The 11,705-nt window shown below is 52.8% G+C and overlaps 1 protein-coding gene and 1 non-coding gene across 2 annotated transcripts in view; both read left to right on the top strand.

Annotated features, from left to right (window-relative positions):
- Positions 1–11,705, top strand: part of VRK3 (VRK serine/threonine kinase 3) — a 36,909-nt gene that overhangs the window by 6,294 nt on the left and 18,910 nt on the right. Inside the window, exons 5-7 of the mRNA XM_052655707.1 lie at positions 1,128–1,277; positions 1,535–1,729; positions 10,897–10,961. Coding sequence (XP_052511667.1) covers positions 1,128–1,277; positions 1,535–1,729; positions 10,897–10,961 — 410 coding nt within the window. The remainder of the gene's footprint in view (positions 1–1,127; positions 1,278–1,534; positions 1,730–10,896; positions 10,962–11,705) is intronic.
- TRNAS-GGA (transfer RNA serine (anticodon GGA)) lies at positions 6,352–6,424 on the top strand. The gene has a single exon. It is a non-coding gene; the product is annotated as a tRNA-Ser (tRNA).

Below are 11,705 nucleotides of genomic sequence, written 5' to 3'. Positions count from 1 at the left end.
AGAGCCTTCCACATCAAGGTAACAGCAACTCAGTTTGTCCAGTTTCTCAGACCTTAGAGTCATCCTCAAGTTCTCTTGCTTTCCCACCCCACAACTGCAGCCCTCCAGCCGGTCTCGTCAGCTCTCCCTTTAAAAATCGCTGCCGAATCGGACCACTTCCTCCCACCACCCTGGTCCCTGTCACCCACACCAGTATTGTCGTAGAAGCTTTCTTACCCCTGCTGTCCCTGCTTCTCCATCACCTGTGGTTCTCTTCAAGTGGCAGTCCAAAGGATCCTACTGAAACAAAGTCAGGGGGCTTTTCCTGCTGCTCCATTTCTTTCTCCAGAGGCTATTCCCGACCCAGGGACCGAACCTGCGTCTCCTGCACTTGAGACAGTCTCCTGCATCACAGGCAGATTCTTTACTGACTGGGCCACCAGGGAAGCCCTAAATATATTCTTTTACTCATTTATATTACTGTTCAGTTTTGAGCTCTGTAAGGATAGGAGTTTTATCCTGGTTTGTAAGCTCTGTTGATTGTAACCTATTGTTTGCATAGCACCCAGGACCATGCCTGGCACAGATTTGGGTGCAGAGAAATCTTATTGATAATGAAGGAACAAAAACTAGTTAGAATTGATTAGGCAGAATTTTAAAGAACCAAATAAAATCTGTGATAATAAAAATAAATATTGGGACTTCCTGGTGGTCCAGTAGCTAAGACTCTGTGTTCCCAACGCAGGGAGCCTAGGTTCGATCCCTGCTCAGGGAACTAGATCCCACATCTTGCAACTAAGACCCAGCACAACCAAATAAATAACATCATGGCAATCGGAAACTCGTAGTATGCTCTAAGCTGTGGCCTAGACACAGCTTAAGGGAGAACAGTGAATTGGAAGATACATCTGAAGAGATTATATAAAGGAGACCACACAGTGCTCGAGGGTATGAAAGGGGTTCAGACCCATGAAGAAAAGAATAACTGAAAGGAAGAGTGTGCTTAGATTATCCAGCTGAAAGAAGTAGAACTTGGCTGTGAGGGTCAAAGGGAAGAGAGTGGTTGAATATGATCTCAGGGTTTCTGGTCTGATGGTTCCTGGAAAGGGCCTTTGTAACTGCGGTCTGCATTCCATCTGCCTCTCTAGCCTCAAGGAGGAAGACGAACACCAGTTCTGAAACATCTTCCAAGAAAGTGAAATGGTCCAGCTCTGTTGCCTCCCCCTCCTTATCCCTCCCCTCAGAAGGCAAGAGTTCTGGATCTGAAGACACCTTGAGTACCAGTGGGAAACCCAAAGGTGAGAGTTTTACTCAACCTGGCCTGCCTCTCAGTGGGGGGAGAGGAGGGTCATCTGCCAGTGGGGCATCATGCCTCTGCTCAGGCCTGCCTCCCGCTTGCTGGACCCTCCTCCCAGCATCCTCCCCCGCCACCCTGCCTACAGGCTGCCCTTGCAGTCCATCTCTCCATGGCCGGAGCTGACCTCTTCCCTCTCTCCTCACAGCTCCCTACCATCCCCATGGCTGCCTTTCCTTTATTCTGACCATCCTCCTGCAGGGCACCTGAGCAGATCCCCAACTCCCCGTAGCAGCCCTCAGACGACCAGACAAAGCCCTCAGACCCTGAAGCGAAGCCGGATGACCACCTCGCTGGAGGCTTTGCCAGTGGGGACGGTGCTGACAGACAAGAGTGGGCGGCACTGGAAGCTGAGATGCCTGCAGACCAGGGGTGACCAAGGCATTCTCTATGAAGGTACACTCTGCACAGGTGGGCAGGTGCTGGGCTGAGTGGGCCGTCTTGGAGCCCAGGCAGAGGGGAGAGAACCTCTTTCTGAGAACAGAAATGAAAGTGTATCCCAGCAGCAGACCTGCCTCAAGGCAGCTTTCTCGTAGATTTGGGACTGCAGCCATAGTTGCCTACAGCATAGGCGCCTGCAGCTACCGGGCAGGTAGAGTAAGTACGAGCAGGAGGCTGGGAGTCAGGCGACTGGGAGTGGTGGGAACTGTGGCCAACCAGAGAGCTTGTGCCCTGTGTAGAGGCCGCTACTGACCTCACACAGGGGTGCAAGCCCAGTGTGGCTGGGAGATAAGGGCACTGATGACTGTTCTATCTGCCCTGCAGAGATAGGATGGATGCATGCATGCTAAGTCGCTTCAGTTGTGTCTGACTCTTTGCGACCCTATGGAATGTAGCCCTCCTCTGTCCTTGGGATTCTCCAGGCAAAAATATTGGAGTGGGTTGCCATGCCCTCCTCCAGGGAGTCTTCCTGACCCAGGGATTGAACCTGCGTCTCTTATGTCTCCTGCACTGGCAGGCGGATTCTCTACCACTAGCGCCACCTGAGAAGCCCATCTCTGCCACCAGAGATAGGATGGACCCTGCCCCCGAACGTTGGTGCTTGCATTATGAGAAATGAGGTGAGGGGCAGGGAACAGCTCTACAAGAACAAGGAAAAGCACCCAGCGCAGGTTTTTATTGTGGTTAAGAGGTAAGGCGGGGGTGAAGAGTTTGTACATGAGCCAGAGCTTCGTGTGGTTTGAATCTCCACCATTAGCAAAAGAGGGAGCTCCAGGCTTTCTTAGCAGCAGGAGGGGAAGAAGCAGGGCCAAGCTTAAAAACTGTCAGTAGGTAAACAAACCCCCATGGACGGAGGAGCCTGGTGCGCTGCAGTCCATTGGAGAAGGAAATGGCAACCCACTCCAGTGTTCCTGCCTGGAGAATCCCAGGGACGGGAGCCTGGTGGGCTGCCATCTATGGGGTCGCACAGAGTCGGACACAACTCAAGTGACTTAGCAGCAGCAGCAGTGGCAGCAAAAAAATGCAGTCAGACACCTTGTTTCAGTGAAGAAAAAAATAACCGTGCTGGAAATATTAGTCTTAATCAACCTGACATTTACTGCGTTCATACTCCAGACCCAGACCCTGTCTAAGTAAGCACTTTATGTGGTTTTGTGAGATTTTTTGTTGCCTTTTTAAAAATTGAGATAAAATTCACATAACATAAAATTCACCACTTTAAAGTCTACAATTTAGTGGGTTTCAGCAGATTCACGATGGTGTGCAACCATCACCACCATCTAGTTCCAGAATATTTCTGTCACCCCAAAAGGAAACCCTGTACCTCTAACAGTCACTCTCATCTCCTGGCAGCGACTAATCTACTTTACGTCCCTATGGACTTGCCTGTTCCGGACAGTTCCGGCAAATGAAGCGGTACACTGTGTGGCCTTTCGCGTCTGGCTTCTTCCCCTCAGCACGATGTTTCCAAGGCCCATCCCGCACGGCTGCCTTTGTCAGAACTGCCCTCTGTTTACGGCTGAATAGGATGTCTCTGTCACGTCCGGTTCTCTTCGTTGGCTGGCTTTACCTGTGTCCGCTTTGGGCCGTGATGAATAATGCTGCTGTGAACATGTGCGTGTATAGGTTTTCCCATGGACATCTGTTTGCTTCACGTTAATCAGTTTAATTCTCACAACCGCTTCACGATGTCAGTATGGTCATCGTCCCTATTTTCTTGATGAGGAAAGTGAAACCCAGAGGTGTTAATGGCTAGCCCTGGCTCCAGAGAGCTTCCAAGTTTTCAGGAAGAGCCAGAAATGTGGATTCTGAGAGAGGAGACCTTGGCCTTGGAAGTGCCAGGCAGACACTCGTGCAGGCAGTTCTGAGCCTCAGGTTGGTTGTCCTGCCGTAGAGCCTGGGTGTTGGAGACAGACCCGGGTAGGGCCGTGACTTGGCTCTCGTGCACCCAGTGAGCCTGGGCAAGCAGCTGTCCCTCAGCGTCCCCATTGGAAATGTGAGAGAGAGTGTCCTGCCCGCCTCCTGGGGCTGTTGACCCCAAAGCACGAGAAGGGACAGAGGCAATGAGCTTGGAAGACTGTAAAAGGATCTTGTCAGGCAGAGGCAGCGTTAGTCGTGGAGGGACAGAAGGCAAGGGCGAGAGAGAGGGGAGCATGAAGGGACGCTCGGGAGCTTGCACTGCCTGCTGGACACCCTTCTGGGGCCACTTACTATTGCTCCCAGCCATGCTAGGGGGAGATACTCATGTTACCTCATCCTACCGCTGGAGCACAGAGAGGGAAAGCCACTCACCCAAGGTCACACGGCCTCAAAGAGGCAGAACTGGGACTTGAACCTAGGTGTTCTGGCTTTGTAACCATTACACCACAAGAGGGGGAGGGAGGGAGGGAAGAGGAGGGAATCGGAATGAGAAGAGGATAGAGGGAGTGTTGCCAAAAGCTTGACCCCCGCTCTGTCTATCGATGCTGAATAAAAAAAACTACAGAGACAGGGTTTGAAGGAAATAGAAGAATTAGCTTTGTCACAGCAGGAGAGCACCTCAAGAACTGTGCTCCCCTCTCTGGTGAATAGGGAGAAGTTTTATATTCCAGTGAAGATCTTGCTTTTTTGGTTTTCTTTCTTTGCAAAGTTTCAAAATGACCGCAGCTGACATCAGGCAGCTCAGCAGCCAGGTGCGGTGTCCCTGAAGTTAGCAGCCCATGACCTGCTTTCTGAAATGCAGACTGCTACAAGAGTGTAGGAGGAGAGGGACGCCGGGTGCAGAGCGTGATCTGTGTGGGGTCAGAGAGTAATGAACCCCGTGAAGGACAAGCCCAGCCACAGGTGTTTGTTAGTGGTGCTGGCTCAACAGTAACCAAGATTGGTAGACTCTTGCGGGCCTGTTCGGCTGGAGGGAGCAGGATGGGGAGAGCCCCAGGGGCGGGGAGGGGAGAGGGAGAAAGGCAAACAAGGCAGGAGGCATCTGAAGGCTGAAGCCACCCATGCCCTCACACCAGCACCCTGCAGTGGAAGGTCAGGCCCTGGGCCGTGTGTCTTCACCTTCTGTGGCTCGGGTTGTTTGATGAAAAGAGCAAACCCCTTCCCAGCCCGCCAGCGTCATTCATTCTCCTGCAGATACCCACCTGGTGCCAGGCCCAGGTGCTGGCGTGGGCACCGTGGGGCGGGGAGCTGCATGTGGATGTGCTTCAGGGCGGCGTTACCCCGGGACAGATTGCCCTTAGCTCCAGCCAGTCTGCACCAGTCAGGAGGACGTAGCTGAAAACTGGCAGTAAAACAACAGCAGCAACCAGAATGGTGATTTTTATTACAGTAGCTGACACTCCCAGTCGACTCTGGGTGCCCCCTGCTAAGTCCTTTATGTCTGTTAACTCATCAACTCATCAACTCGTCTTACTCCCGTAACAGTCCTATGAGATGGCACTGTCTCTTCCTCTGTCAAACACTGAATTGTAACATCACCCTCCCTGGTCTCCCTGGCACAATTTGGGAGGACCAGTATAGAGGCTTCTACATCCATTTCTGCAGCTGCTCACTGCGGCGTGTGTGGAGAGCTGCTCCCTAGAAGCAGCTAGGATTCAAGTTCAGGCCCGCCCTCCGGGTCTGTGCCCCTGTGGATGGAGGTACACGCCTTGTAGTCCCTTCCTGTGGCCGCCATCACAAATCACCACAATCTTAATGGCTGAAGACAGCACACGTTTATTCTCTTCTGGTTGTGGAGGTCCCAAGTCTGAAATCCGTCTCATGGGGCTAAAGTTGAAACATGGGGAGAGGGACTTCCCTGGTGGTCCTGGGGTTAAGACTCCATGCTTCCATTGTAGGGGGCATAGGTTCAGTCTCTGGTTGGGGAACTAAGATCCTGCATGCCTCACAGCGTGGCCAAAAAAATAAAAAGATGTGGGCAGGGCTGGTCCTGCCAGAGGCTCCTGGGGGAATCTGTTTCCTTGCGGGCTCAGCTCCTGGAGGCTGCCTGCGTTCCTCGGCTTGTGGCCCCTTCATCCTCAAAGCACATCACCCCAGCCTCTGTTTCTGCCATCACATGCCCTCTTCTCTTCTGTGGTCAGATCTCCCCCGGCCTCCCTCTTCCTAAGGGCCCTTGTGATTACACTGTGTGTGCGCGTGCTAAGTCGCTTCAGTCGTGTCCAACTCTGAGACCCCATGGACTCTAGCCCGCCAGGCTCCTCTGTCCATGGGATTCTCCAGGCAAGGACACTGGAGTGGGTTGCCGTGCCCTCCTGCAGGGGACCTTCCCGACCCAGGGAGTGGACCCACATCTCCTGCATTGGCCAGCAGGGTCTTCACCCACTAGTGTCACCTGGAAAGCCCTTGATTACACTGGGCCCCCTGGATCCTCTGGGACAGCCCCACAGCACAAGGCCCTTAATTTACTCATACCTACAAAGTGTGTGGTTCTAGAAACTCCACTTGCCGCCCCTTAACGCACCCGTGTGTTTCTCCCAGCAGCATGCCTGAGCCTCTCCCTGGTCCTCAGTTTCAGCTGCTCTGGGGGGAATGGTTGCCTCTCTTTTCCATGGGTTCCCCCCCGGGGTCCCTTAGAGCTCGTTTTAAGTATGCAGGCTTCCCTGGTGGCTCAGAGGATAAAGCGTCTGCCTGGAATGCAGGAGACCCAGGTTCGATCCCTGGGTTAGGAAGATCCCCTAGAGAAGGAAATGGCAACCCACTCCAGTATTCTTGCCTGGAGAATCCCAATGGACAGAGGAGCCTGAGCGGGCTACAGTCCACGCGGTCGTAAAGAGTCGGACACGACTGAGTGACTTCACTTTACCCTCTTATAAATTAGGCCAGGGTTTCTCAGCCTTGGCACCCTTGGCATTCATTGTGGGGATTGTCCTGTGCACAATAGGGTGTTTAGCAGCATCCTCGGCCTTTACCCATCAGCTACCAGGAGCACCAGTCCCCTGTCCCCATCATGACAACCGGAACTGTCCCCAGACATTGCCAGATGCCCACTAGGGGGCAGAATCGCCCACTGTTGAGAACCACTGAGTCAGGCTGTCCCAGAGTACCCTCCAAAGACGGAGAGACCGTCAGCTAGTAATCCTCAGGTGGAATCACTGTTCTTTAAAAAAAACGCACACACACATTTGTTTATTTACTTGGGCTTCCCTGGTGGCTCAGTCAGTAAAGAGCCTGCCTGCGATGCAGGAGACGTGGGTTTAATCCCTGGGTCGGGCAGATCCCCTGGAGAAGGGAATGGCTGCCCACTCTGGTATTCTTGCCTGGTGAACTCCACGGACAAAGGAGCCTGGCGGGCTACAGTCCATGGGGTCGCAAAGAGTCAAGACACGACTGAGCGACTTTCACTTACTCACTTACTTGGCTGCATCGGGGTCTTAGTCCTGGCACATGGGCATAGTTGCCCCACGGCATGTGGAATCCCAGTTCCCCACCCAGGTATCGAACCCACGTCCCCTGCATTGGAAGGCGGATTCCCAACCCGGCTCACCTGCAAAATGGAGAGCTTTAATACTGACCTCACAGGGTTGTCGTTGGAGAGTTAAATGAGTAGAACAATGCGCAAACAGCAAACAGCATATGAATGCTTCCTGTTGTCATTCTGGTTTATTTGTTTTTGTTTTGGGGGGGTGGGGATTGGGGTTTTTGGTCACGCTGAGAGGCTTGCAAGATCTTAGTTCTGCAACCAGGGATTAATCCAGGCCCTCACAGTGGAAGTACTGAGTCCTAGCCACTGGACCACCAGGGAATTCTCAGTTACTGTGGTTATGATGGATGCCAGCATGGCATTCTTGCTCCAAGTTCAAGGTCACCTGTCTCTTGGCGGTCAGAGGCTGCCACCTGCCGGCCTGCCACACTCTTGTCTGCCTTTGGCACATGTGGGGACCTTCCATACATCCATGGGGTTTGCATGCACCAGGGGTCTCCCAGGTCACAGCATCTGGAGCACCAGGGGTTTACATCCAGGCTCTCCAGGGGCCTCGGCCACGTCCACTGCCCTTCCTGGGTCTCTGCTGGCTCCTGTCTGTAATGAGAGTTTCCCAGCTGGCTCTCCAGCTGTCAGCAGGAGGGAGAGTTAGAAGAGTGGAGGAGAAAAGCCCTTTATAATCTGCACAGAAATGCAAGGAAATTGTATTTAAATTGCCAGCTGCCCGACCTGCTTCTGAGTGTCGGGCACGTGGGATAAACGCTTTCATCGAGTGGTGACTGAGTGGTGCTTACCCTCAGACCTCGAGGTGACTCTGTGAGACAGATCCTGCTATTATGCCTACGAGGTGCCCTGGCCATTTTCTGGTTTTCCCTCGAAGATTCCCCCCAGCCCCCTCCTCACAGGTGGGGAGGACCCCCTTTCCCCCAAGAACCAGCACCTTCCTAAGTTTCCCTCCTAAAGGCCGAGCTCAGTAAGCCCTGGTTCCTGCCCTGCTCCAGCCGGAGCTTCTTGTGGGCAAGCGTGGCTTCTCAGACACTTTACCACCTCCCTGCCCTTCATCTCAGTGTCTTAGATGACACCAGCTGGGTGGCTAGGAAGGTGGGGAAGAAGAGAAAAAAGAAAGGATGACGCAGAGGGCTGGCTGGGACCCTGGGTGATCGTTCAGTTCACAAACTCCAGAATGAGCTGTGTCTCAGCCAAGGCCGCTCTGCCCCTTACCAGCTGTGGGCCCTCAGCTGATTATATTTTAAAAGCTGCCACGTATTGAGTGCTCCCAGTGTGCCCAGAGAGGTGCCAGGCTCTGAGGCTGGGAAGAGGGTCACTGAGTGGCTCATATGAAGGGTGAAGCTGGGACTTTCTTGGTGGTCTAGTGGCTAAGACTCCCAATGCAGGGTGCCCAGGTTCAATCCCTGGTCGGAGAACTAGATCCCACGTGCTGCAGCTGAGAGCTGGCACAGCCAAATAAAAAAAATAAACGTTAAAAAAAAGAAGGTGCCACTGAGGGATTCCCTGGCGGTCCAGTGGTTAGGACTCTGCATTCTCACTGCTGAGGGCCCAGGTTCAGTCCCTGGTCATAGAACTAATCTCACAAGCCATGCAGCACAGCCAGGAAAAAAAAAAAATGAAGTTGGCTGTGATTCCTGCTCATTTGTACCACTGTTGTTCCTGCCCTCTGAACCATTCCATCCACTCTCTGGGATGAGCTGCAGTATTCCTGCTTTACTGACGTGGAGCAGAGAGGCCCAGAGGGGGTTAGCCTGTGTGACACCTAGTCACACAGAGTTGACGGGGGGCCCGGGCTTGAACCCAGATCTGCCTGGCACAGAGCCTCCCGTGTCACGTGGCCTCTCTAAGCTTCAGCTCTCTGGTCTCATCCGTGAAGTGGGAACACGGAACAGTTCTCAGAGCTTTCTGAGATGCTCTTCCCCGCTTGTAATCCTCAGATTTGGCTCAGACAAAATTTTCCTTTTCTTTCTTTTTTTAAAAACAAGAGTGAGAACTTCCCTGGTGGTCCACTGGTTAAAACCGGTTCCGGTGCATGGGACGTGGGTTCTACCCCTGGAACTAAGATCACACATGCCGCAGAGCAGCTGAGCCTGCATACTGAAACTAAGACCCAATGCAGCCTATATATATGTTTAATATAGCTAACAACAACCAGCATAATTTTATGGTAGTAGAAAGACTCTGGTTTGATCCCTGGGTCAGAAAGATCCCCTGGAGGAGGAAATGGCAACTCACTCCAGTATCCTTGCCTAAAAAACCCCATGGACAGAGGAGCCTGGCAGCCACAGTCTGCCAAGGGGTCGCAGAAGAGTCTGAGGCGACTGAGCACACAGACCTTCCCTGGGCTGTCAGGAGCCTTAAAGCAAACAATGTGTGCCAGGACAGGAGACTGCAGGGTCTGTCATTAAGTGGAAAGGGCCGAGCTTGAAGAATGTTTAGAGGAAGTGCCCCAGGGGGAGATCGACACCTAAAGATGCTAAGGGAAGGAAGTGGGTGAGGCAGCCGGAGAAAGGGGTGGGGGGCGGGTGGGGCTCAGCTGGAGCTCTGGGCTTTGGAGCAGAAGTGGTCCTTCAGCATGGTTCTGTGCTAGGCCACCACCGCTGGGCCTTCCTATCCCCTGCCATCAGCCTTTGCATATGGGCCGCCCCGGGACTTGGAGCTCAGGGGATCCCTGAGGGGCTGAAGGCTGCTGCAGGGGCCCTCCCCCAAGGGGAGGGAGCTTATATAGTGGTCAAAGACAGGAATAATGAATAGTATCCCCTGACCTGAGAAGGAACCTTGAGATTTAAAAAAGACAAAAAACAAAGTGGAGGGACTTCCCTATTGGTCCAGTGGTTAAGATAGCCACCTTCCAATGCCGAGGATGCGGGTTCGATCCCTGGTCTGGGAACTACGAACCCACGTGCCACGGGGCAGCTAAGCCCGCAACTTCCGAGCCCACACACCACAACTAGAGAGTCAGAGTGTGGCAACTGAGACCGAATGCAGCCAAAAAAACGCAAGGAACATAAAGTTCAGTTATGAAGATCATCGCGAGTAACTTACATATGGATAGGATTCGGTGGTCAGCAATCTGGAAGCATTTGCAAGTGCACTCTGTTTTGCCAGAGGGGTGCAGAGGGAATTAAAGGGGACGAAGCTAAAGGTAGAGTCTGACTACTGAGGGAGAAGTACGTCTAGGCCAACAGGAACCAGGGGCTTCCTCCCCCAGGGATCTCATGACCATTACTCCTCATGAACCATCTGTGTCAGCAGAAGGCCTTCTTCCAGTTTTCAGAGGAAGCAAAGAGTTAAAGTTAATGAGTAATGCAGCTGGTTTGGGTACACTCCTCATAAGCAAAAGCTCAGTGGCTAAGAAAGGGGAGCGGGCAGAAGAGTGGGCCTAAGATGGCCCTGATGGAGTCAGTGTGGTTCAGCCACACCCGTATATGCAGACACATGCATACAGCGGCTGAGTCAGGGGCTTCAGGATCACCCCCCAGGCTCAGGGATTCGCTAGGGGAACCCACAAGTGTGCACAGCTGTGTATTAGAGACAGAAGGAGGTAGAAAGAAAGAAGCTGTTTGAAAATGAGAAGGTTCAGGTCTTGAAAGTTGAGAATGCACTTGACCCCATGGGAACTCGTTAACCACAACTGCTGCTCGTTACTCGGAGGACAGTGACCCTCATCTTCCCTGCAGATGATAACCTCCCTCATTTTGTCCGTCCACAGCTGAGTCTGACTCCACCACTGGCAGCGAGTCAAGTCCCCAGAAACAAAGATTCTCACTTAAACTAGTGAGTGGGCCCGGGTCGGGTGGGCAGCCCCGAGGGGAGGAGAGGGGAGGGGAGGGCTGGGCTGGGCTGGACGGGCCAAAGAGCACAGCCTGGGCCAGCAGGGGCTCAGGGGCCTTGGGCGGGGCACATCTTCCTCTGGCCTTGGGCTCTCCGACATGGCTGCAGTCAGGTCCGTTCCCGAGACCTGACTCGGATGTTTTCTGGCCGTGTGATCTGCACAAGCACCCAAAAACTGGGACAGCTAGTTCAGATGCCCTCCCTAGGATCTAGATGGAGGCCCTGTGAGTGATTTCGAGTGAGGGCTCCGGAGCCAGACTTGCAGATGAGTAATAGCACCTGCTTGCTGAGAGCTTGTTCTGTGCCCGACCCTGGTTCATAATCAGACCTTTAGGATAGTCGCCGTGTTCCCCCATTTAACAGGTGAGAAAATAAAATCTTGGTCACTTGCCCAGGGGCACCAGTGGGCAGGTTGCTTTGTTCACTGCTGTATCACCAATACCCAAAAGAATACTAGGCACATAATAGGTACTTTATAGAAAGAATGAATGAATATCAGAGCTGGGGTTTGAATCCAGCTCTCTTTGATCCTGTGCTCTTAAGAACCCAGCTTTACTAGTTGTATTTAATCAAAGTATTTGGGTTGACTGCTTGGGAAAAGTGACCCCATGTTAATAATGGCTTACACAAAAATAATATTTTATTGCTCTTTCACTTAAAAGTCTGGGGCAGTGGCCCAGGGCTGAT

Source organism: Budorcas taxicolor, chromosome 18 (genome assembly GCF_023091745.1).
Source record: "Budorcas taxicolor isolate Tak-1 chromosome 18, Takin1.1, whole genome shotgun sequence".
In the NCBI taxonomy this organism is placed as follows: Eukaryota; Metazoa; Chordata; class Mammalia; order Artiodactyla; family Bovidae; genus Budorcas; species Budorcas taxicolor.
This window is presented reverse-complemented; position numbering and strand designations above follow the sequence as displayed.